A 27,172-nucleotide genomic window follows, 5' to 3' on the forward strand; every position below is an offset into this window, starting at 1 on the left:
TCCAGTGGTGATTCGTCTTTGGTTTGCCTCTACTTTTGCCTGGTGTTATCATCCAGAGAAAGGACATGATCTAGTAGAAAAATCTGATTGAAAACAGGCTGGGCACATAGTAATACAAGTCACCTACAGTACTTCAGGTCTGAGTTCCAGTGCTCTTTCGTATGCATCAGATACCTTCCTACAGCTAGGATGCACACAAGATACTACCATGGTGAAAAATCAGATCTATATCTGAAAGTGATATTGCATACTGAGCCATCTGAATGTACAGCTAGCAGTAACATTCAAACAACAACCTATAGATAGGATCTGCACTTAACATTGCTATTCTGTGCATTAGATAAATACCTGCAGGTCAGATTTGCAGACAATGTTCCCATGCTTTCCCATTTCCTTCAGGGTTGGCCACAAAACATTCACCTTTTCAGCCACAGATAGTGGGATGCCAATTGCATTCTTCAGTCCTTCCTGTACTGCAACTTCACGTCTGCAGGAGAATGAAAAAATGAAAGGGAAGGTACATTTTTTTAACCCTGTCTTAAGGTTAGCCTTACATCTCTATAAAACCGTTCATTTTGATTGTCTCACAGGCATTGTAGATACTGCCTGTATTACTGCTATTGAAATGTTGGGAGTCTAAAGGGCTAGATTTACTAGAAGGTGCTATCAGTTATTTATTTATTTATTTGTAGCATTTGTATCCCACATTTCCCCACACCATTTGCAGGCTCAATGTGGCTTACATTTGCCGTAATGGCGGTTGCCATTTCCGGGTAGCAGAATTACAAATGGTATTGTGTTAGGTACATACATACATGGTAACAGACATGGAACAGATCATGGTATATAGATGAGCCATGTGCTACATATGGTAAAGAAGAATAATTATGGTATTGCATGAAGATTCCTGAGTAATAAATTGGATTGTTGCCAAACACTATCATGCATCAATGCAGCCACTGTATTTTTACCATGGGCCCTATTCTATACAATGTAACCTATTTCTTAATAGCACTGGTTAAGTTATTAACATATACAAATGTGGTAACACACTTTTTAAAATACAGCCATAAGTCCATTAACTACTAACAGCAGCTATCAATCCATGATTAGATCTAAGTATGTAGTACTAAAATAGTGTTATATAGCAGGGTAAATAAAAACAATGCTTTCCTCTTTTATCATGTTTACACAGTCCAGGAGTGATTTTCCCCAACTGGAAGCTATTTGGCTATATATTAGGCTGCTCTAAGACCTCTGCAACATACATGCTGTCCAAAAGTATCCAGTAGGGTCCAGTAGGTAATTAAATGCCTGAAAGTTGAGAGGAAGCAGCTGGTGTGGGAGTATTATAGTAAAGTTTTTCGACTCAGCAGTCTGGACACAGGAGTGGAACCCCTGGCGAAACGGGGACTCCCTGTTGGGTTATGTGGATCTGATGTGGTGGTGAATAAGAGCAGCACAGTGCTGGAGGAATTAGAGACACTCCAGATAAGTGCTGGGGGGCTGCCCCACTGGAATACTACTATCAAGACGTAGTGCAACAGTTAGCACTTCTTGCCATTTCTGGTGCACGGTCTGTTATTTGCAGTGCACAGTAAGGTTGTCTGCATTCTGTGTCATTTCCTGTGCCGGTTTGTAACTTGAACATTTCAGCGCACGCTCAAGCACAAAGAAACTGTGGAGGTTTTCTCAGGCAAGCTGTGGTGTGTACCGGACCCATGCCTTATAGCTGAATATATTGGCTGGCTGGTGGTACTACTGAGGTCTTTTTTTCTCCACGAGTAGACGTCTGGGTGACGCTTGAGAGCTTGAGTCCATCTGGTGCATAAGTAGAAGTATACCTGCAGCTGGTGAGCTGAGGATTGGATTTTTCATATAGTATTATAGTAAAACCAGCTTTATTTATTGATAATATTTACATGCTGGCTTACAACTAAGCAGGTTCAAAAATCATACATAAAAATAAGTATAAGAACAATACAATACATATCAAAACAAACTTTTCTGTCCATCTGTCTTCAAATAACCTGTTCATCAAGTATATGCCAGTGCAAATAAACACTCTTCTGTTCTGAATATCTAGACAAGAAATGGATGGGTAATTCACAAATCTTTCATCAGAGACGGCTCAAGAAGTTGTGGCAACCCAAACCAACTTTTGTTTTTGCGCCCCCATGTCCCGCCTCCTACCTGTCCCACCCCCCTGTCCCATCCCCTACATTGGGGCCAATTTGCTGCTTTCTGCCCCGGCCCCCTTTCTATCCAGCTTCTGCCCCCTTTCTCTGCCCTTTCGATCGGTGTCTGCCCTTTCTGTCCCTTCCATCAATGTTTGCCCCTTCCATCCAGCATCTGGCCTTTCTCTCCCTTCCATCAGTGTCTTCCCCCTCTCTCTGCCCCCTTCATCCATCAAGCATCTGCCCTTTCTTTCCCTTCCATCAGCATCTGCCCCCTCTCTATCCCTTCCCAGTGCTCCTGGCCCCCCGTCTCCTTTTTACATTTCATGCCCCCCCATGCTGCTACTGCTTCTCCTCCTGCTCCAAACTAGCAGCAGCAGCAAAACAGTTTTAAAAAGAAAGCCAAGGCAGAATAAAATAAAAATATATTAAGATCACCGGGCCTAATTACCTGTGACTGCTCTGGAACCAGAAGTGATCTCAAAGGGGTGGGGCCGGCAGCCATGGGTAGTGCAGAGAGACTGATCCAGCCCTCATTTTAATTCACTGCATATGGAAGTACAGTCCTCTACTTTTCTACAAGTCAACGAAGAGGCAAAACGCAGGACTGGATCAGTCTGTCCCAATTGACCTGCTGTGCTGATCCTAAATAGAGTTCCACCCCATCCTGGGAATTATAAATATATAGTTAAATGAAGGTGGAGAGCACATTACCATCCTTCCTCATACTCAAGAGACTCTGCCCAAGGCCCACTTTCCTGCTTCCCCACTCTGACATCACTAAGGCAACAGATTCAAACCTTAGGCTACAAAACCATGCACTGTTCAGAAGCTGAAGGGAGTGATCACATTTGCAAACTACCTTGTGCCCCTTCTAAATTTTGGAGGAAGTTTCTGGACAAGCCAGTGACACAAAGCCAGTGATGTGAGACCAGCTCTTTCATTCATTCATTTCATTGGCTAACTCATTAATTTGTTGAAAAGTTTCATGCCTAGGCGAATCTTCTCTTTAGTGGAACTGGAATAGTGATGCACAGGAAAACGTAGACAGAAAAGATGTGACTGACCATTGAAGTTAACTTACTCTTGCACTTTGGCATTCCACAGCAGCTTGATAGGTGCCACTGGGTTAATGTAACATCTGTACACGCAAGGGACATAAGATTTCTTGATGAAATCAAGGACAGCTTCATGGAACAGCTAGTTCAGGAGCCGACAAGAGAAGGAAAAATACTAGACTTAGTCCTTAGTGGTGCTCATGATCTAGTGCAGGGGGTAACGGTACGAGGGCCGCTTGACAACAGTGATCATAATATGATCGGTTTTGATATTGGCATTGAAGGAAGTGAAACTAGGAAATCAAGTACGCTAGCGTTTAACTATAGAAAAGGTGATTACGACAAAATGAGAAAAATGGTGAAAAAAAGACTGAAAGGAGCAGCTCGCAGAGTAAAAAACTTGCGTCAGGCGTGGATGCTGTTTAAAAACACCATCCTGGAGGTTCAGGACAAATATATTCCACGTATTAGAAAAAAGGGAAAAAAGACTAAACGTCAGCCGGCGTGGCTAAACAGTAAGATAAAGGAAGTCATTAGAGCCAAAAAACAATCCTTCAGAAAGTGGAGAAGAGAACCAACTGAAAGTAACAGGATAGATCATAAGGAATGCCAAGCCAAATGCAAAGCGGAGATAAGGAGGGCAAAAAAGGACTTTGAGAAGAAATTAGCGTTGGAAGCAAAAATACATAGTAAAAATTTTTTTAGATACATTAAAAGCAGGAAACCGGCCAAAGAGTCGGTTGGGCCACTGGACGAAAATGGTGTTAAAGGGGCGATCAGGGAGGACAAAGCCGTAGCGGAGAAATTAAATGAATTCTTTGCTTCGGTCTTCACCGAGGAGGATTTGGGGGGGACACCGGTGCCGGAAAGAATATTTGAAGCGGGGGAGTCGGAGAAACTAAACGAATTCTCTGTAACCTTGGAGGATGTAATGGGTCAGTTCAGCAAGCTGAAGAGTAGTAAATCACCGGGACCTGATGGTATTCATCCCAGAGTATTAATAGAACTAAAAAATGAACTTGCGGAGCTACTGTTAGAAATATGCAATCTGTCCCTAAAATCGAGTGTAGTACCGGAAGACTGGAGGGTAGCCAATGTTACTCCGATTTTTAAGAAGGGTTCCAGAGGAGATCCGGGAAATTATAGACCGGTGAGTCTGACGTCGGTGCCGGGCAAGATGGTGGAGGCTATTATTAAGAATAAAATTGCAGAGCATATACAAAAACATGGACTGATGAGACAAAGTCAGCACGGATTTAGTGAAGGGAAGTCTTGCCTCACCAATCTAATGCATTTTTTTGAGGGGGTAAGCAAACATGTGGACAATGGGGAGCCGGTTGATATTGTATATCTGGATTTTCAGAAGGCGTTTGACAAAGTGCCGCACGAAAGACTCCTGAAGAAATTGCAGAGTCATGGAATCGGAGGTAGGGTATTATTATGGATTAAGAACTGGTTGAAAGATAGGAAGCAGAGAGTAGGATTGCGTGGACAGTATTCTCAGTGGAGGAGGGTAGTTAGTGGGGTCCCGCAGGGGTCTGTGCTGGGTCCGTTGCTTTTTAATGTATTTATAAATGACCTAGAGATGGGAATAACTAGTGAGGTAATTAAATTCGCCGATGACACAAAATTATTCAGGGTCGTCAAGTCGCAGGAGGAATGTGAACGATTACAGGAGGACCTTGCGAGACTGGGAGATTGGGCGTGCAAGTGGCAGATGAAGTTCAATGTTGACAAGTGCAAAGTGATGCATGTGGGTAAGAGGAACCCGAATTATAGCTACGTCTTGCAAGGTTCCGCGTTAGGAGTTACGGATCAAGAAAGGGATCTGGGTGTCGTCGTCGATGATACGCTGAAACCTTCTGCTCAGTGTGCTGCTGCGGCTAGGAAAGCGAATAGAATGTTGGGTGTTATTAGGAAGGGTATGGAGTCCAGGTGTGCGGATGTTATAATGCCGTTGTATCGCTCCATGGTGCGACCGCACCTGGAGTATTGTGTTCAGTACTGGTCTCCGTATCTCAAAAAAGATATAGTAGAATTGGAAAAGGTACAGCGAAGGGCGACGAAAATGATAGTGGGGATGGGACGACTTTCCTATGAAGAGAGGCTGAGAAGGCTAGGGCTTTTCAGCTTGGAGAAGAGACGGCTGAGGGGAGATATGATAGAAGTGTATAAAATAATGAGTGGAATGGATCGGGTGGATGTGAAGCGACTGTTCACGCTATCCAAAAATACTAGGACTAGAGGGCATGAGTTGAAGCTACAGTGTGGTAAATTTAAAACGAATCGGAGAAAATTTTTCTTCACCCAACGTGTAATTAGACTCTGGAATTCGTTGCCGGAGAACGTGGTACGGGCGGTTAGCTTGACGGAGTTTAAAAAGGGGTTAGATAGATTCCTAAAGGACAAGTCCATAGACCACTATTAAATGGACTTGGAAAAATTCCGCATTTTTAGGTATAACTTGTCTGGAATGTTTTTACGTTTGGGGAGCGTGCCAGGTGCCCTTGACCTGGATTGGCCACTGTCGGTGACAGGATGCTGGGCTAGATGGACCTTTGGTCTTTCCCAGTATGGCACTACTTATGTACTTATGTACTTATGTACTTATATTTCATAGCCGCACATGCAATACCAAGAAAGGATTCACCTTTTAAAAATTTCACCATCTTCACAACTTCTCTTGAAAGAGGAGGAAGGGGAGAAAAACTCTATCCAGTCTACTCCACCTAAAGCGCAAGGCGAGGGGAGGAGGTCAGGAGGAGCTGATGCAGGGGACTGGGTGTGAGGATGTAAAGGGGAAAATGAATGTAGTAAAGTGAAGGAAAAATGACCAATAGGAAAAAGAAGAGAAAGGGAGTGGGATTGGGGGCTTTAGCAGCAACATTTCTTTTCCTGCTCTGGGTGATCCAAGATATTTACTTTTTGCCGACGCTGCTGCTTCCCCTCCGGCAGACTAGCAGCAGCGGCAGCATAGCAGGGGTGGAGGCACAGGCTGAAGGAAGGCGAGGGAAGGAGAGGAGCACCCGGAGACACAGTGGAGGAGGCCCAGCAGGGGTGGAGGTGGCAGGAAGGTGCAGGCTGCGGACAAGTTTAAAGTTTCAGGAGAAGGGACTGATGGAGCAGTGGGAGTGGAACAGCCCCCCCCCCCCTTTGATCTACACCCTAGGTGGTCCGCCCCTACCGCCCGCCCTTGGTGCTTTATGAGTCATCAAGAGTGATGTCATGGGCTCGGGCATTTGGCGCCCTTTAGTGCTGGCACCCTAGACCAGAGCCTCACCTTGTCCATAGGCTGAGCCAGCCCTGTCTTTCATGCTACTTTTTAATTATATAGTTGGAAGTTTTCAGATAAGCCAGTGGATAACAACAGATATTATAGAGGTGGTTAGGCAGATGTTACCTTTGAAGCAAGGGGAGGGGAGGAGAGGAGAGGAAAAGTGCAGTAAATGCAGCTACCTGATGACAGTTATATTGGTAAGTCTTGTTGTCACTCTCTCATTATTTTGGCAGTTTATCCCTGAAGTTTCCTTATAAACAATATTTTAACAATGCTTTCTATTGGTTAGTGATTGCTTTACCTTTTTGGATGGTTTTCTCTGTCCTATAATTATTGTAGTTCTTTTTCCTTTATATACATTTTGTTTAGAAAATTGTACACCGCCCTGTTCTGTGTTTCACTATGGGCAGTATAGAAAGTCTAAAATAAATTATAAACTACTAATACTACTGTAATTTGTGTAACATCAATCAACACAAATGAAGCCAAATTTTAAATAGTTCATGTATATGAGAAAATCAACATGGAAGTGCTAATCTTTAGATAGACTCCATTATTGTAGACAAGGGGGTCTGCATGTGTAAGTCAGATTTTAAATCGATAGATCTCTGCCCCCTGGAATGCATGAATTAAAAAAATGTTTAAAATATTTTTCAGTTGAGATATTTATTTATTTGTAACATTTGTATCCCGCATTTTCCCACATATTAGTAGGCTCAATGTGGCATAATGGTGGGCGCCAAGTATGGTATGTTTTACACATATACAATAATTAAAAGGGTCAGGTAAGGTAGGGGTAAATGGATACAATAAGGGACAAGGAGATTAGAAAGAAAATATTCATTGCAATATATATATATAGATGCATTGTAGAGTTGAGGTTATTAAGTAGAATCAATAGGGTAGGCCTTGCGAAACAGGTATGTCTTTAAAGTTTGTTTAAAGTCTTGATTGGCGTGCGTTATTTTAACGCTCTTTGGTAATGCATTCCACATTTGTGTACTTAAGTAAGAAAAATTGGATGCATAGGTTGACTTGTATCTGAGTCCAATGCAGCTTGGATAGTGAAGGTTCAGATAAGTACGTGATGAGTTGATTCTGTTTCTGGCTGGAAGCAGTGGCGTTCCTAGGGTGGCTGACACCCGGGGCAGATCGCCGATGTGCACCCCCCCCCCCCCGGGTGCAGCGCGACCCCCCCCCCCGGCGAAAGGCCACCTCCCCCCAGCGAAAGGACCCCCCCGGGTGCATTTTTACCTGCTGGGGGGGGTGCCGCGCGCCTCTCAGCTTCGCTCGCTCCATGCTCCCTCTGCCCCGGAACAGAAAGTAACCTGTTCCGAGGCAGAGGGAGCACAGAATGAGCGGAGCAGACAGGCGCGCGGCACCCCCCCAGCGGTGTGCACCCAGGGCGGACCGCCCCCACCGCCCCCCCTTGGTACGCCACTGGCTGGAAGATCTATTAAATCCATCATATATCCTGGGGCCTCACCATAGATAATCTTGTGGACCACAGAACAAATTTTGAAAGTAATGTGGTCCTTGATAGGGAGCCAGTGTAGTTTCAATCGAAGAGGTTTAGCACTATCAAACCTTTTTTTGTTGAATATCAGTCTGGCAGCTGTGTTTTGGGCTGTCTGTAGTTTTTTAGATTTAGATTTAGATTGCTCAAATTGCTTGTTCTAGTCAGATTAGATTACTGCAATTTGCAGAGATGTGTTTGTTACTTTTTAAAAGTACTTAAGTAAAAAGTAAAAGTACTGGCTTCAAAAGTAGTGAAGTATAAGTAGAGAGTCTTACCCAAAAAAAAAATAATCATCATCAAGTGAAAGAAAAGTATAGCTCTTAAAACTACTTTTTTTACTACAAAGTAAAAAGCATTCTTAACAAGTTGGATCACAGAATCTAGTATGTTTACAAGCAAACTTCCAGGGGGGGGGGGGGGGGGGGGGTCACAGAAGGTCCTTCCTAGAAAAAAACACCCTGAACATTGCAGTGGGCAGAAGAACATTAATACACCTATTGGAAAACAAAACAAGTTGGATTAGTAGACTAATACTACACAGACATTGATGTTAACAGAATACTTGGCATTTTTCACACATGACCAGAGATAACCCCTCTTGAAGTATAGAATAAGTAACAAAAACCAAAAATAGGAATATGTAGACAAAAATTAAACTGAACCCCCAAGAAGCCATACTCTGCATACAGTGCAAAACCATAGAAAAAAACAGTGACACGTCCCTTTCTGCCGTGCAAAATATAAACAGAGCAGATTTAAATTTCAAAAACTTACATATTCTAATTGCTACATTATAAATTAACAAATAAAACAAAATCAGAAAATAAGGTGATACATTTTAATTGAACTAACATTACATTTTTTGATTATTTTTTAGAGATGAAAACCTCCTTCCTTAAGTCAGTACAAACTATTACAGCAATATATTGTCCCGACCTGAAGAAGTAGGTTTTGGTCTCCGAAAATTAGTTTAAAAATGTGTATAGTGCAATATAAAGGTGTCGCCTTATTTTTTGTTTTATTTATTTTTATTAACTTTTAAAGAAGACTAGCACAGCATGGAGGAGTAGCCTAATGGTTTGTGCAGTGGGCTTTGAGCCTGGTAACTTCGGTTTAATTCTCACTGCAGCTTCTTGTGACCTTGGGCAAATCATTTAACCTTCTATTGCCTCAGGTACAAAAAACTGATTGTGAGCCCTCTAAGGAGAGAGAAAGTAAAATTATGTATCATACCTGATAATTTTCTTTCCATTAATCATAGCTGATCAATCCATAGACTGGTGGGTTGTGTCCATCTACCAGCAGGTGGAGATAGAGAGCAATCCTTTTGCCTCCCTATATGTGGTCATGTGCTGCTGGAAACTCCTCAGTATGTCGATATCCAAGCTCCATCCGCAGGACTCAGCACTTAGAGAATTACACCCACAAAGGGACACTCTGCCCAGCTCACCACCGCCGAAACGGGGGAGGGGAATTAACCCAGCTCATCCCCACACAAGTGGGGGAGGGGAATCCATCCAGCTCATCCCCGTGGAGTGGGGGAGAGACACCACACCCGCCGATGCGGGGGGATCTGGCTTATCCTGCAACCGCAACCGCGGGAGGAGCTGACTGACCCTAACACCGCCGAAGCGGGAGGGGTACAAAGCTGCCCTACAGCCGCACGAAGTGGGAGGGAGCGCCGGCAGAATTTAAGTCTCAATCCAGCCCCGTAAAACGAAGGGGAGAGGAATGCAGCAGCTCACTGTAACACAAACTCGTCTCAACTCTTGAAGAATCCAATTGAAAAAACTTGAACACGAAGTCCTCCTGAAAAGGAACTGAAGACTAAACTTGAACCTGAAATGCAACCAGAATATAAATAGTACAGATATCTGGGAGGGGCTATGGATTGATCAGCTATGATTAATGGAAAGAAAATTATCAGGTATGATACATAATTTTACCTTCCATATCATCATGCTGATCAATCCATAGACTGGTGGGATGTACCGAAGCAGTACTCACCCAGGGCGGGACATAGAAATCCCTGACCGCAACACTGAAGCTCCAAACCGGGCCTCCGCCCGAGCAGCCACAGTCAAGCGGTAATGCCTGGAGAAGGTATGGGCCGATGCCCAAGTTGCCGCCTTGCAAATCTCTTCCAAGGAGACGGACCCGGCCTCTGCCATCGAGGCCGCCTGAGCTCTAGTGGAGTGAGCCTTCAGCTGGATAGGCGGCACCTTCCCCGCGGCCACATAAGCCGCTGCAATGGCTTCCTTGACCCATCTTGCCACTGTAGGCTTAGCAGCCTGCAGACCCTTACGAGGACCTGCAAACAGGACAAACAGATGATCCGACTTCCGGAAATCATTGGTCACTTCCAAGTATCTGATGATGACTCGTCTCACATCCAGATATTTGAGAGCAGAGTATTCCTCTGGGTAGTCCTCCCTATGAAAGGAAGGGAGACAGAGCTGCTGATTCACATGGAAGCGAGAAACAATCTTGGGCAGGAAGGAAGGCACTGTGCGAATAGTCACTCCTGCCTCAGTGAACTGCAGAAAAGGCTCTCGACATGAGAGTGCCTGGAGCTCGTAAACTCTTCTGGCTGAAGTGATAGCCACCAAAAAGACTGCTTTCAACGTCAGGGCTTTCAGAGATGCCCTCGACAAGGGTTCAAAAGGCGGCTTCTGCAAGGCTCTTAGCACCAGATTGAGATTCCACGCAGGCACCACTGAGTGCAGAGGAGGGCGCAGGTGATTAACTCCCTTGAGAAAGCGCACCACATCTGGCTGCGAAGCCAGGGAAGCACCCTTCAGGCGGCCCCTGAAGCAAGCCAGAGCCGCTACCTGGACTTTAAGGGAACTGAGTGACAGGCCTTTCTCCAGACCTTCTTGCAGGAACGCCAGCACTGAAGAAATTGGAGCAGTGAAGGGAGAAAGTGAGCCTGCTTCACACCACGCTGCAAAGGTACGCCAAACCCTGGCGTAAGCGTAGAAGTAGAGCGCTTCCTCGCTCTCAGCATAGTGGCGATGACCTTGTCTGAGAAGCCCTTCTTCCTCAGACGCTGCCGCTCAATAGCCAGGCGTAAGACCAAAGGGGGAGGGATCCTCCATCACCACGGGACCTGATGCAACAGGCCCTGCTCCACTGGCAGCCGCAAGAGGGTCGTCCACTGAGAGCCTGATCAGCCGCATACCAGGGACGTCTGGGCCAGTCCGGACCCACCAGGATTATTCGGCCCGGATGCTTTGCCACCCGGTCTAGTACCCTGCCCAACATGGGCCAGGGCGGGAACACTAGAGAAGCTCCTGTGTCGGCCACTGTTGGAGAAGAGCATCTACTCCCAGAGATCGAGGGTCCCGTCCTCTGCTGAAAAAGCGCGGGCACTTGGCAATTGGCCGATGACGCCATCAGATCTAGGCTCGGCTGGCCCAGCGCTTCGTGATGTCCAAGAACGCCTGAGCCGATAACTGCCACTCTCCGGGGATCCAAGGTATGGCGACTGAGAAAGTCGCCTTGACATTCAATGACTCGGCAAGTGGGCCGCTGACAGCTGTTCCAGGTTCGCTTCCGCCCACTGGCATAGATTCATGGCCTCCTTGGCTAGAGGGGCGCTCTTGGTACCTCCCTGGCGGTTGACATAGGCCACAGCCGTGGCATTGTCAGACAGGACCCATACTGGCTTCACGCCAGTACCGGGAGGAACTCCAAAAGCGCCCACCGAATGGCTCTGAGTTCCAGGAGGTTGATAGACCACTTTGCCTCTGCAGGAGACCAGAGCCCCTGCGCTGTCCTTCCCAAGCAGTGGGCTCCAAGCCCGTCAAAGAGGCGTCCGTCGTGACGACAATCCACTCCGGGGTCACAAGAGGCATCCCTGCCAGACAACCTGTCTGTCTTCAGCCACCAGATCAGCGCCTGCGCACTGCTGGGTCCAAGGGAAGGCGCACAGCATAATCCTCCGGACACCGGAGTCCAGCGCTGCAGCAGAGAGTGTTGTAGTGGTCTCATTATGAGCCCTGGCCCAGGGCACTACTTCCTCGTGGCCGTCATAGAGCCCAACAGCTGCACATAGTCCCAAGCCCGGAGCGGAGAGGCTACTAGGAACTGGTCCACCTGAGCCTGAAGTTTGACATCCGATTGTTCCGGCAGGAACACTCTGCCCACTTGTGTGTCGAATCGAACTCCCAGATACTCCAGGGACTGAGTCGGGCGCAGCTGGCTTTTCTCCCAGTTGATGATCCACCCCAGGGAGCTCAAAAGAGCAATCACCCGGTCCACAGCTTTGCCGCACTCTGCATAAGAGGGGGCTCGGATCAACCAGTCGTCCAGATAAGGATGGACTTGTACTCCTTCCTTTCGCAGGAAGGCCGCGATGACCACCATTACTTTGGAGAAGGTCCGCGGAGCAGTAGCCAACCCGAACGGGAGGGCTCTGAACTGGAAGTGTCGGCCCAGGACTGCAAAACGCAGAAAGCGTTGATGAGGAGGCCAGATGGGAATATGCAAGTACGCTTCCTTGATGTCCAAGGATGCCAGGAACTCCCCTGCCTTCACTGCTGCTATAACAGAGCGGAGAGTCTCCATGCGAAAGTGCCGAACTTTCAAGGCCCGATTGACCCCTTTGAGGTCGAGGATAGGCCGTACAGAACCTCCTTTCTTTGGTACCACAAAGTAAATGGAGTAACGTCCCTTGCCAAGCTGATTTTCTGGCACCGGAACGACCGCACCCAGGCGGATCAGATTGTCCAAGGTCTGCTGCACTGCCACAGCTTTGACCGGAGACTTGCAGGGAGAGAGTACAAACCCGTCTTTTAAGGGTCGGCAGAACTCTAGCTTGTAGCCGTCTCTGATGACTTCCAGCACCCAAGCGTCTGAAGTTACCCTGGTCCACTCGCCCAGAAATGAGGACAGGCGTCCTCCAATCTGCACTGGGCCATGGACCAGGACCCCGTCATTGGGTACGAGACCCTGGGGGAGGACCGGAGGGCGCACCTCCGGGACGGCGGTCTCTGCGAAAGGAATGCTGCTTGGGGGAGAAATTCCTCTTGAAGGAAGAGGGGGCAGAGGAGCCCGACTTGCCCGGGCAGTACCGACGGGCTTCCTGAAACCGTCCTCTGGAGATACCGGGGCGAGCACTGGCCCGAGCCCTGACCTCTGGTAACCTCTTGCCCTTAGATGTTCCGAGATCGGTCACAATTTTGTCCAGCTCGACCCCAAAGAGCAGCTTGCCTTTAAAAGGCAACTTAGCCAGGCGGGACTTAGAGGCGTGGTCAGCAGACCAATGTTTCAGCCAAAGCCACTGCCGCGCAGAGACTGTCTGAGCCATACCTTTAGCCGAGGCTCTCAAGACATCATACAGTAAGTCTGCCAAATAAGCCAAGCCCGATTCCAGGGCCGGCCAATCAGCCCTCAAGGAAGGATCCGAGGGGGAAGCCCGCTGCACAATCGTGAGGCACGCCCTGGCCACATAGGAGCCGCAAACTGAGGCCTGCAAACTTAAGGCAGCCGCCTCGAAGGACGACCTTAAGGCCGCCTCCAATCTTCTGTCTTGGGCGTCCTTTAGGGCCGTGCCACCTTCCACCGGCAACGCCGTTTTCTTAGTCACCGCAGTGATTAAAGAATCCACGGTAGGCCAAAGAAAGGCCTCACGTTCACTTTCAGGCAAAGGATAGAGGCGGGACATAGCCCTAGCCACTTTGAGGCTCGCTTCCGGGACATCCCATTGAGCCGAAATTAAGGTGTGCATGGCATCATGCACGTGGAAGGTTCTAGGCGGGCGCTTCGTCCCCAGCATAATGGCGGAGCCAACAGGGGCTGAGGGAGAGACGTCCTCTGGAGAGGAAATCTTCAAAATGCTCATGGCCTGCACTAACAGGTTGGGCAAATCCTCTGAGCGAAAGATCCGCGCTGCAGAGGGGTCATCCGCTCCATCCGAGCGGGAATCCGTCTCCTCCAAGGAATCCCCAAAGGACCGTTGGGAGAACTCAGATACGCTGCCCTCATCTACATCAGAGGAAACAGAGTCCTCTAAGGCCTGGGAATCCACCCGAGGGCGTTTACTTCCGGGGGCCTCAACCCCTTTATCGGACAAGGGAGAAGGGGCAGCGTTTTGCATAAGGAAGGCCTGATGCAGCAGCAAAATAAACTCGGGGGAGAAACACCCCAGACTGTGCACTTCAGTAGCCTGGGCCACAGCCCTAGACGCACCCTCAACCGGCGCTCGCAAGAGCGGGGGAGAAACATGCTGCGCATCCAAGATGGCGTCCGGCGCGACACTCCGCGAAGGAGCCATGTGGGAAGAACGGTGCTTAACTTTAGCCGCTTTTTTGCCGTCGCCCAAATCAAGGGCGGCCATGGCATTAACGTCTCCCAGCTCAAGGGCGGTCCAAGAAGAAGCCGTCCGAGCAGAGTGGCCGGCCAAGATGGCGGAGGCGAGCAGAGGGGGATGGGCGTTTATGGCGGGAAAAACCGCCGCACCGGAGGAAGACCCGGGACACTGACCGGCCTCCGAACTGACACCCAACAAGGGCGAATCAGACTTTAAGACCCCCGCATCCCCGCTAGAAGCGCACACGCGGTCCGGGGAGCGATTCTTCGCGCCCTCGCCCTCCGACGCCATAGGCCACATGGAGATCGATCGGGGAACCCCCTGCCCGCTATAAAAAGGTAAAAATTACCTGCTTCTCGCTCCGAGCTGTAACGACCTGGTGTCCCAGTGAGTAGCTGCAATAAACGTTTAAATAAACGTCGAAATAAACGCCTTTAAGGACGTCCAAAAATTTTTTTTTTTAAACGGAGCCAGCGGGAGGGGGGAGAAAAGGAGGGACCTGGCGCCACCAGGTTTGCACTTGCTCAAGAAGAGCCCTCAACCCCAGGTACTCAACAAAACCTAAAAATTAGGCTTGGAGACCTAGCCAGAGCTGCTGCTGTGTGTGACCACCACCTCCTGAGATAGAGAACATACTGAGGAGTTTCCGGCAGCACATGACCACATATAGGGAGGCAAAAGGATTGCTCTCTATCTCCACCTGCTGGTAGATGGACACAACCCACCAGTCTATGGATTGATCAGCATGATGATATGGAAAGTACCTGCATATACTGTGTACAGTGCTGCATACATCTAGTAGTGCTATAAAACGATTAATAGTACAGTTACTGCATTACTTCATTGTAAATTAAAAATAAACTGCCCGATATTTAAAGAAAAATGGCCACCAAATTGGCAGCTATCTGGCAATACTCAGCACTGGCTATCTGGCGCTAAACATAGCTGGTTAGCGGCTTAAGGATAGCCGGTTATATCATGCGATATAACCGGCTATTATGCAATTTTCATTGTGGAGCTGGCTGTTTGGCAGCCATATTTGGCTGTCACAACAAGTGGAATAACTTTGGCCAGCTCCAACTTAACCAGCCGGCGCTGAAAATTGGCTTGATTGGTTAAGGTAAAACCGGCCAAAGTTAAACCAGATATTCAATGCTGTTCACTGGAAATGGTCCAGTATTGAATATCCAGGTTTCGCGCAGATCACGGAAGATAGCCCGGCTATCTCCCACTGTCTGAATACTGGGGCTAAAATTCTTTTTTTCTACCTTTGCTATCTGGCCATTTAATTTTTCTAATTGTTGATCCCAGTCTCTGGTTACTGCTTTCTTTTATTCTTTTAACTCTCTTTCCAAGGGTCTCCTGTCCATGTGTCATTTTATTTCTCTTCTGTTTTCTTCACATCTTCCACTATAACCAGCTCCAACACTGATCTGTTCCAGCTCTGTGGGTGCTTGAGCATCCCCAGTATTGAGCAAACCTTTTAACTGTGTCAAGGAAGGGGTAATTTCTATTGGGTTTAGCATCCCCAATCATTTTGAAAAGTTGACTCCTATGTCCCCACCTATCCAGTCTTGCCCAATTTCTCTCACTCTCCCCAGCCCATAGCCTCTGTCTTTCCCCCCATCCTATATCTCTGCCACTCTCTCTCTCCCTCCACTCTCATCCAGTCTTGCCCAATTTCTCTCTCTCCCAGGCCATAGCCTCTCTCTCTCCCCCCCCTTTTATCCAGTATAGCCCACCACTCTGTCATTCTCGCTCTCTCTCTCTCTTCACCCATCCAGTCTTGCCTAATTTCTCTCTCTCTACTACCATCCACTGCGGCCCTACAGCACAGTCTCTCTCCCTCCTCTCCCCTCATGTGCACCTCTGCCAGTTCCACGCTAATAAATTACCATGGGAGACACATGGGACCTAGCTCTCTGCAGCGCTGCTAGTGCTTCCTGCACCAGTCCCGGAAGTTTATATCAGAGGAGGCAGGCTTGATGCAGAAAGCATTGAGTGCTGCAGAGAGCCAGTGCGAGCCCAGCAGAGCTGCAATGGGAAGGAAGGAGCAAGACTGTGCTGCAGGGTGGGAAGGAAGAGGGAGCGGGACCTGCACACAGTGAAGGTGCAGTTCAGGCTGGGAGGGCAGCTGAGCCTGAGAACAACAAAGTAATAGCAAATCAACAGCTGTTCTGGGCAGGTGTACAGGGTGGGGACTAGGGTTCCTAGCTGATGTCAGCCCCTGGCTTGAATCTGATTGGGCTGTTTTGGGGATCGGAAGTTCGGGCCCAATCAGCTGCAAGCCACATCTGACACTGCTTGGAAAGCCTGCAGAGGGGGAGAAGCAGAAGGATGGAAAATACTTTATTAAAAAGAACTACTTTCCAAATTTGTACTTTGTTACTAAGTACAAAAGTACAAATTAAATGTAACTCGTTACAAATAAAAAGTATTGCAAAAAAAAAAATGTAACTTGTTACAAGTAAAAGTACTGCCAATTGTTTACTCCCCATCTCTGGCAATTTGATTCTTATTGGTTGTTTCTCCAAATTAATTTACCGAATGCAAGTCATGCAGAATATGGCAGTCAGGTTGATTTTTAATCTACCGCTATTTGCTTCAGTAAGAGAATATTATTTGCAATTATATAGGTTACCAATTAAGGAACATATTTACTTTAAGGTATGCATAATGGTGTTTAAGATTTTGGGGGTTGTTTACTAAAGCTTAGCTCAAGTTATCTGCAGCAGGGCCAATAGGAATAAAATGGATCCTGCTGCAGATAACTCGAGTTAAGCTTTAGTAAACAACCCCCTTTACTTGGTAAAGCTCCTCCTTATATGGCAAAGTGACCCTGTTACACAAATCTAATAAGCGTGATCAGTTCTTGTTGCAATTTCCAACTGCTAATCGCCTAAAATCAGTTAGACACTTTTCATTATCACTTTACTACCAAATGGCTTCTATACAACTTTACGGTGATGTTATCATTATTTGATATTTAGGAAAAATCAGAATTTGTTTTTATTTCTTGAAGAGAATCTTAGACTTATTGCATTGGTAGGCAATATATATGTTAGGATAATTTGGTTTGTTATGTTATTCCCAGATATTCAGATTTCTTTGTACTTTGTAATCTGCCTCGAACTGAGTAGGTGTTTGATGGACTATAAGACATGTTATAACATAACATGTAAGATAACATATAACACATTTTATAACATAACATAACTTTGTGCGGAAGATACACATGAAAGTCTCCCCATTTTGGAACATTTCCATGTGTAACTGGGCCATGTAGAATACAGGGGGTAAAATCATATAAGTGGTAGGCTATTCACGTTCATCCCAACCCCAGGCCATCACATGCATATAAAAAGCCGACAGCCACCAATGGCCATTTGCATGTGTAAGCAATGATAATGCTGCACAAAACATGTGTAAGTTGCATTTATACTCCCACACTACACCGCAACTAAACATGTAAATCTGCACCCCTTGATAGGCATGGCATGTAGTACCCTGTGGAACTTAAGGGGATGTTTTTACAGTCTCATGCTGTTAGGTATTCAAGGCAGAAACTAGGTTTGTGAGCCCTTGGGCCACTGCCGTGGAGCAGCAGTGGCAGGCAAAACCACCCCACACCAAAGACAAGGCAGAACTCAGACAAGAACAGCAAGACTTCACCTGCACTTAGCCGCCCTTCCCCAGGAGTTGAGCCCCTGGCTGCAGGCGGCCGGAAGACTTACAGGACAGGGCAGGAACTGGAAACCAACTAGGCTGAAGAGGGACTGAGGGTCAGAGGGGAAAGGAATATACATGGACAACAAGGCAGGAAACTGGGCTAGGACTCACAGACAGACAATACCACACAAGGCAGGGAATGGACAAGCTAAGGGACGGGAACTGAAAGCCGCAAGCAGCCACAGAAACAGGGAACAAACACTGACAGACAAGAGACAGAACTGAAAGCTGCCAGGCAACCACTGAACAAGAAACACAGACAAACAGAAACTAAACAGAAAAAGACAAGCAAGGAACAAGACTAGGAAACAAACAATAACCCTAAGCTAAACTACACCTAGACTAACTATAATCAGACAAGGAACTAGAATAAAAACCAAACTAGGCAGAAGTGCAACAAGCACCAACAAATCAGGGCCTTAGGCGATGCAAAGGCAAAGGCAGAAGCTTCTAGGTGGCTAATAAAGGCCACCTACAAGGGAGTTCACCAGGTAAGGGCGCTGCTAAGTTCCAAAACTCCCAAGACAATCTGGGAGGCTGGAAGATCCGGACTGGACCGGCCTGACTTCTGGAACCTGGGTAAACAGCACACGGACAATCCAATGCAGCCACCAGGTCTGGCCACCAGGTGGCGAGATGACTGAGAGCCTGAAACATGGGCACGATCATGACACATGCATCATTGCAGCTAACAAAGGGGACTCTCTAAAGAGCACCAAAATGGTGGGCAGGAGGGAGAGGAATTTCATTAGTGCTGAGAGTGACTTCCTGGTCCATTTGGTGTCTCTAAAGAGGGCTCTCTTCCACCCTGGAGGGGAATGCTCGGACCATGCTGCAACACTGAGGGTGTGGAAGAAAATCCGGATGACCTTGGCAAGGTAAGCTCAGATGGGCTGATGCTCAGAGCCAAACGCGGGCAATAGAGCAATTAGCACTGGACTAGCGCCCACATTAGTGAGCGCAGCATGCTCAGAGGCTGTAGCGTGGGAGACAACATGTGTGCCAAAGATTAGTTCAAATAGCATGCTAATATAGTCAAAGGGATGTTAATGAGGTCATTTCTTATTTCCTCCCAATGCTCAGAGAATGGCAGCTCAGAGCAGGCATTAGGGTGTTTGAACAGAATTTCTCATGACTTTTTGCTTAAAATCTCATGGGTTTTAATGTAATTTGGAAGCAAAAGGAAGCCTGTGCAAGTCCCTATGTGCTGGTAGTGAGAGACAAATAACATAGTAACAAAGTAGATGACGGCAGAAAAAGACCTGCATGGTCCATCTAGTCTGCCCAACAATTTTAACTCATATGTGCTACTTTATGTGTATACCTGACCTTGATTTGTTTCTGCCATTTTCAGGGCACAGACCGTAGAAGTCTGCCCAGAAGAAGGCCCACCTCCCAACCACCAGACCTGCCTCCCCCCACCGGCTCTGCCACCCAATCTCGGCTAAGCTTCTGAGGATCCATTCCTTCCGAATAGGATTCCTTTATGTTTATCCCACGCACTTTTGAATTCTGTTACCGTTTTCATCTCCACCACCTCACGCGGGAGGGCATTCCAAGCATCCACCACTCTCTCCGTGAAAAAATACTTCCTGACATTTTTCTTCAGTCTGCCCCCCTTCAATCGCTTTTCATATCCTCTCGTTTTACCGCCGTTCCCTCTCTAGAAAAGGTTCGTTTGCGGATTTATACCTTTCAGATATTTGAATGTCTGTATCATATCACCCCTGTTTCTCCTCTCCTCCAGGGTATACATTTTCAGGTGCGCAAGTCTCTTCTCATACGTCTTGTAACGCAAATCCCATACCATTCTCGTAGCTTTTCTTTGCACCACTTCAATTCTTTTTACATCCTTAGCAATGACTTGTACAGGGGCATCAACACCTCCTTTCTTCTGTTGGTCACACCTCTCTCTATACATCCTAGCAACCTTCTAGCTACAGCCACCACCTTGTCACACTGCTTCGTCGCCTTCAGATCCTCAGCTACTATCACCCCAAGATCCCTCTCCCCGTCCTTACCTATCAGACTCTCCCCGCTTAACACATACGTCTCCCGTGGATTTCTACAAGTGCATCACTTTGCGTTTCTTCGCATTGAATTTTAATTGCCAAACCTTAGACCATTCTTCTAGCTTCTGTAGATCCTTTTTCATGTTTTCCACTCCCTCCCGGGTGTCCACTCTGTTACAAATTTTAGTATCATCTGCAAAAAGGCAAACTTTACCTTCTAACCCTTCAGCAATGTGACTCACAAATATATTGAATAGAATCGGCCCCAGCACCGATCCCTGAGGCACTCCACTGCTCACCTTTCCCTCCTCCGAGCAAATTCCATTTACCACCCATCCTCTGGCGTCTGTCCATCAACCAGTTCCTAATCCAGTTTACCACACCGGGTCCTATTTTCAGCCCATCAAGTTTATTTAAGAGCCTCCTGTGGGGAACCGTGTCAAAAGCTTTGCTGAAATCTAAGTAGATTACGTCCATAGCATGCCCACGATTCAATTCTCCGGTCACCCAGTCAAAGAATTCAATGAGATTCGTTTGGCATGATTTCCCTTTGATAAAACCATGTTGTCTGGGATCTTGCAACTTATTTTCTTCCAGGAATTTTACTATCCTTTCCTTCAGCATTGCTTCCATTACTTTTCCAGTAACCGAAGTGAGGCTTACCGGTCTGTAGTTTCCAGCTTCTTCCCTATCAACACTTTTGTGAAGAGGAACCACATCCGCTGTTTTCCACTCCCACAGAACCTCCCCCATCTCTAAGGATTTATTAAACAAATCTTTAAGAGGACCCGCCAGAACCTCTCTGAGCTCCCTCAATATCCTAGGGTGGATCCCGTCTGGTCCTACGGCTTTGTCCACCTTTAGATTTTTAAGTTGTTCATACACACTCTCTTCTGTGAACGGTGCTCTATCCACTCCATTCTCATATGTACTTTTGTCAGTCAATCGTGGTCCTTCTCCAGGATTTTCTTCTGTGAAAACAGAGCAAAAGTATCTGTTGCTAAACCGCTAAAAGCAAACTTGCTATTCTTCATCATTTTCTACATAGCGGTTTGCGACATCTTTCAGTCTCACAATTCCCTTTTTTGTCTTCCTCCTTCCACTAATATACCTGAAGAAATTTTTGTCACCCCTCCTTACCTTTCTAGCCATTTGTTCTTCCACTTGTGCTTTCGCCAGACGTATCTCTCTCTTGGCATCTTTTAGTTTCATCCGGTATTCCTCTCCGTGTTCCTCTTTTTGAGTTTTTCTGTACTTCAGGAATGCCAGCTCTTTAGCCTTTATTTTTTCAGCCACTTGCTTGGAGAACCATATCGGTTTCCTTTTTCTCTTGCTTTTATTTACTCTCTTTATATAAAGGTTTGTGGCCCTGTTTATAGCTTCTTTCAGCCTGGACCACTGTCCTTCCACTTCTCGTTCGCTCTCCCATCCCATCAGCTCCTTCCTCAGGTATTCAACCATTTTACTAAAGTCAGCACACTTGAAATCCAGGACTTTGAGTTTTGAGTGGCCGCCCTCCACTTCAGCCGTCATATCAAACCAAACCGTTTGATGGTCACTGCTGCCCAGGTGAGCACCCACTCGGACATTTGACACACTATCCCCATTTGTGAGCACCAGATCCAGCATCGCTCCCTCCCTCGTGGGTTCCGTCACCATTTATCTGAGCAGAGCACTTTGAAAAGCATCCACGATCTCTCTACTTCTTTCTGATTTTGCAGACGGAACCTTCCAATCTACATCCGGCAGATTGAAATCTCCCAGCAACAGCACCTCTCTCTTCTTTCCTAACTTTTGAATATCCGCGATCAGATCCTTATCTAGTTCCTCCAGTTGTGTCGGGTCAGTGAGATCACCAATTGGCACATGTTTCCTGCGTTTAAATATCAGCCTTCCAAGTAAAAAAAAAAATTGAAATGCTTATATTTAAATCAGTGGCGTAGCCAAGGGTGGGCCCGGGTGGGCCCAGGCCCACCCACTTTGGGGTCAGGCCCACCCAGTAGCAGCACACCTATGATGTGGCTGGCAGGGATTCCCAAGCCCCACCTGCCGAAAACTTCCAACAACTGCCCCTCCTGCATACCTTGTAAATAGCAGATCTTCACCTGCAGCGAGCAGCAACTGATACATACTGCTCGCACTGGCTCCACAGCCTTCTCTGATGTATTCCTGCCTATGCGGAAACAGGAAGTTGCATCAGAGGGAAGGCTTAAAAGGAACGTGGGGGAGGGGAGATGTTTGAGGGACCATATGGCATGCAGACGAAAGAGGAAGAAACCAAATCACTTGTGGGACAGGGTGGAGTTCTGCCCACCCATCTTGAGCCCAGGCCCACCCAAAATTGGATGTCTGGCTACGTCCCAAATGTGCAGAAAACAAATAGGAGTAGAGGAGTGGCCTAGTGGTTAGGGTGGTGGCTTTGGTCCTGGGGAACTAAGGAACTGAGTTTGATTCCCTCTTCAGGCCCAGGCAGTTCCTTGTGACTCTGGGCAAGTCACTTAACCCTCCATTGCCCCATGTAAGCCACATTGAGCCTGCCATGAGTGGGAAAGCACAGGGTACAAATGTAACAAAACAAATGCCAATGTGTGCTTCACTTTCAAGTTTGCCAGGCACATGTGCATAGGAGCTGAGCTTACCATGAAACTCTTCTGTGTATGCACCAAGCATGTCCCCCCCCCCCCCCCTTGCTTTTATTTATACAGCATGCATACAATTGGAATACCATTTCCTTTGGGCACTGGCAAACTAGGCTTCTGTGCTGTTGGTTTACCCCAGGAGTTCTGAGCATTGGCCCAAGACAGCTTTCCAAATCACCCACACCCACATCTGTTAGACATCAATCTATCACAGTCATAACCGATTGGGATAGACAACAAAGCACACACATACCAGAAATATCTCCTCTCCACCCCCCCCCCCCCCCCCCGACAAAAAATATTGGGTCTAGCAATCCCCAGGCCTCCCATATATTATGTCATTATGTTAGATATGCTGTACAGACACGACACATGGTCAGAAGCCAAAGTTTATATTTATTAGAGACTTTCTATACCACAATTCCAACATGATCAAGGTGGTTAACAGGCTAAAAATCTATTAAAAAAAGATCACCATTAAGCATTAGCAGATAGCCTCTAGCAGGCACTGCAGGCATAGGCGCCGACTCCGTGGGTGCTGTGGGTGCTCGAGCACCCCCAATATTTTGAAACCTGCCCTCCTTGCTTTCCCTGCCCAGGAAGTGCTTAAAACTCATTTTACCTGACTGAACGGTAGTGAAAGAAGCAGAGTACAGCCGGCTCGCTTTCAGCTTTCCCCTTCTCTCTCAGCTGTGGTTCCACCCTCATTTCCTGTTTACGCAAGGGCGGGACGCTGAGAGGGAAGGAGAAAGCTGAAGGTGAGCCGGCTGTACTCTGCCGTTCAGTCAGGTAAAATGAGTTTTAAGAGCTGGCTGGGCGGCAGGAAGGCATGGAGGGCTGTTGAGTGAGAAACGGTCAGGCAGGGGGGATTGGAACTGGAACTCGGGGTGCAGGTGGAGTTTGGGGCATCACTGGACATGGAGGGGAGGGCAGGGGAGAGAGGAGAAATCGCTGGACATGGATGGGAGGGAGGGAAGAGAGAGGCGAAATCGGTAGACATGGAGGGGAGGGCAGGGGAGAGAGGAGAATTGCTGGATATGGATGGGGGAGAGGGCAGGGGAGAGAGGAGAGTTGCTGGACATGAATGCATGGAGGGGAAGGCAGGGGAGAGAGGAGAGTTGCTGAACATGGATGCAGGAGAGGGTAGGGGAGGGCAGGGGAGAGAGGAGAGTTGCTGGGCATGGATATAGGGGAGGGCAGGGGCAGGGAAGAGAGGAGAGCTGCTGAACATGGATACAGGGGAGGGCAGGGGGCAGGGAAGAGAGGACAGTTGCTGAACATGGATGCAGGAGAGGGCAGGGCAGGGGAGAGAGGAGAGTTGCTAGACATGGATGCAGGGGAGAGAGGGGGAGTTGCTGAACATGGATACAGAGGAGGGCAGAGGAGAGAGGAGAGTTGCTGAACATGGATGCAGGTGAGAGAGGAGAGTTGCTGAACATGATGCAGGGGAGAGAGGAGAGTTGCTGAACATGATGCAGGGGAGAGAGGAGATTTGCTGAACATGGATACAGGGGAGGGCAGGGGCAGGGGAGAGAGGAGAGTTGCTGAACACGGATGCAGGGGAGGGCAGGGGAGAGGACAGTTGCTGGACATGGATGCAGGGGAGGGCAGGGGAGAGAGGACAGTTGCTGGAAATGGATGCAGGGGAGGGCAGGGGCAGGGAAGAGAGGAGAGTTGCTGAATATGGATGCAGGGGAGAGAGGAGAGTTGCTGAACATGGATGCAGGGGAGAGAGGAAAGTTGCTGAACATGGATGCACGGGAGGGCAGGGGAGAGAGGAGAGTTGCTGAACATGGATGCAGGAGAGGGTAGGGGAGGGCAGGGGAGAGAGGAGAGTTGCTGGGCATGGATATAGGGGAGGGCAGGGGCAGGGAAGAGAGGAGAGCTGCTGAACATGGATACAGGGGAGGGCAGGGGGCAGGGAAGAGAGGACAGTTGCTGTACATGGATGCAGGAGAGGGCAGGGCAGGGGAGAGAGGAGAGTTGCTAGACATGGATGCAGGGGAGAGAGGGGGAGTTGCTGAACATGGATACAGAGGAGGGCAGAGGAGAGAGGAGAGTTGCTGAACATGGATGCAGGTGAGAGAGGAGAGTTGCTGAACATGATGCAGGGGAGAGAGGAGAGTTGCTGAACATGATGCAGGGGAGAGAGGAGATTTGCTGAACATGGATACAGGGGAGGGCAGGGGCAGGGGAGAGAGGAGAGTTGCTGAACACGGATGCAGGGGAGGGCAGGGGAGAGAGAACAGTTGCTGGACATGGACGCAGGGGAGGACAGGGGAGAGAGGACAGTTGCTGGACATGGATGCAGGGGAGGGCAGGGGAGAGAGGACAGTTGCTGGAAATGGATGCAGGGGAGAGGAGAGTTGCTGAACATGGATACAGGGGAGGGCAGGGGCAGGGAAGAGAGGAGAGTTGCTGAATATGGATGCAGGGGAGAGAGGAGAGTTGCTGAACATGGATGCAGGGGAGAGAGGAAAGTTGCTGAACATGGATGCACGGGAGGACAGGGGAGAGAGAAGAGTTGCTGAACATGGATGCAGGGGAGATAGGAGAGTTGCTGAACATGGATGCAGGGGAGGGCAGGGGAGAGAGGAGTTGCTGGACATGTGTCAGAACAGAATACCATAACAGCAGTATACTGTCCTGACCTGAGGAAAGAGGTTTTGGCCTTTGAAAGCTAATTGAAAATGTATTTAGTCCAATAAAAATGATATTATCATATTTTCCATTTTTTGTTTTATTTGTATTTGTTAACCTATAGTATAGTGATTGAAATATGTCAGTTTTTGAAATTTGCATCTCTTTATATCTGCACAGTACAGGGGGACTGAGGGGTGGTACTGTTCAGGGAAGAAGTCCTGGTGCAGGTTGCAAGCAGCCTATGAGTGGCGTTGCCACTGCCCAGGTGAAGACTGCAGTAGACAGAATTTTAAGGTATGGGGTGGGGGGGATGCACTGCCTGTAAAAAAAAAAAAATTCAGCACCCCCAATCAATTAAAAAAGTTGGCTCCTATGACTGCAGGATCTAGTTTAGTCCTCCCATCTATCCTCCCCAACACCCGCCCACCCCTAGGACAACTCTTCATTTATAGTCAGTTATTGTAATTAGGATAACAAGCAAGGAGTGCTCTTACAGAGTTTTAAATACATTTCATTATCATCTAAGAACGAAACACTAAATAAATCACACAATATACCATATAAACTACAAGAACATTTTTATATTAGCTAATATCCTTAATACCTTAGCAAGTTTTAAATTATTGAAAAGCTCAAAAATAGTAACATGGAGTCAGCAGTCCAGCAGCGAGAGGGTTGCTATCCAGTGTCACATGTATGATTATCTCCCAGTTGGTGAGCGGTTATATGTGTGTGCCTGATGCAAAGAGCTCCTAGCTCTCAGGGAACAGGTCCGTTCTCTTGAGGCTATAGTAGCAGCAGTGGCGTACCTAGGGTAGTTGACACCCGGGGCCGGTCATTTTTTAACACCCCCTCCAAAATCCAGTACTAGGCATGCCGAGAATACAAAACACTCAGGACCTATAGAGCAATTCTACCATACCATAAGCAGTCATTTCTACGAGTCACACAAGGAAAAGGAAAGCATCTTAAACACTACAGTGAGCACTAGAACATCAATTCACCTATAGTAAAACGAAACCAGCCAGAATAATACAGATCGTTGTTCCTGCACAGTCAATGCCAACTGAAAGCCACGTCTTTTTCACAAACACAGATACACCCTAATCCACTATAGAATAAGTAATAATAAACTTTCTATTTAGACAAAAATTAAACTGAACCCCCAAGATGCCAGACTCTGCATACAATGCAACACCACAGAAACCGAAAATGTCCCCTAGTACTGTGCAAAATATAAAGACAGCAGATGTAAATTTGAAAAAACTAGCAAGTACCAATCACCACTTTACAAATTAACAAATAGAAATAAAACAAATATAGAAAATAAAATAATACCATAATATCATTTTATTGGACTAACACATTTAGCTTTCAGAGGCCAAAACCTCCGTCCTCAGGTCAATACAATATAGTGCTGTTACAGTATCCTATCCTATCCTATCCTGACCTGAGGAAGCGGGTTTTGTTCTCCGAAAGTTAGTCAAAATGTATTAAAATTAGTCCAATAAAAAGATTACCTTGTTTACATGTTCTATTATAAACATTTATTAACACAGCTACAATACTACTTTATCCTAAAGCAAAAAAACAAAATATATATTTTATTTACAGTTTGTTGTCTCTGGTTTCTGCTTTCCTTATCTTCTTTTCACTGTCTTCCTTCCATCCAGCATCTGTCTTCGTTCTCTCTCTGCCATCCAGTGTCTGCCCTCTCTCCCTGCTCCTTCTATCCACATCTGCCCTCTATCTCTGCTCCTTCCATCTACCATCTGCCTGTCTGCCCTCTCCCCCCCCTTCATTCA

At 47.3% G+C, this 27,172-nt stretch overlaps 1 protein-coding gene and 1 long non-coding RNA gene across 7 annotated transcripts in view; both read right to left on the minus strand.

Annotated features, from left to right (window-relative positions):
* The window catches only part of FTCD (formimidoyltransferase cyclodeaminase), a 1,011,684-nt gene that overhangs the window by 60,430 nt on the left and 924,082 nt on the right, over positions 1-27,172 (minus strand). For all 6 annotated transcript variants that reach the window (XM_030210600.1, XM_030210602.1, XM_030210603.1 and 3 more), the window contains one exon: positions 349-487. In XM_030210600.1, the coding sequence (XP_030066460.1) occupies positions 349-487 (139 nt within the window). The remainder of the gene's footprint in view (positions 1-348; positions 488-27,172) is intronic.
* LOC115474909 lies at positions 15,743-25,580 on the minus strand. The gene is made up of 3 exons (XR_003942934.1): positions 25,569-25,580; positions 19,210-19,215; positions 15,743-15,824 (listed from the first exon to the last, which is right to left on the minus strand). It is a non-coding gene; the product is annotated as an uncharacterized LOC115474909 (long non-coding RNA).

The sequence above is a fragment of the Microcaecilia unicolor genome, chromosome 7 (assembly GCF_901765095.1).
Source record: "Microcaecilia unicolor chromosome 7, aMicUni1.1, whole genome shotgun sequence".
NCBI classification, from domain to species: Eukaryota; Metazoa; Chordata; class Amphibia; order Gymnophiona; family Siphonopidae; genus Microcaecilia; species Microcaecilia unicolor.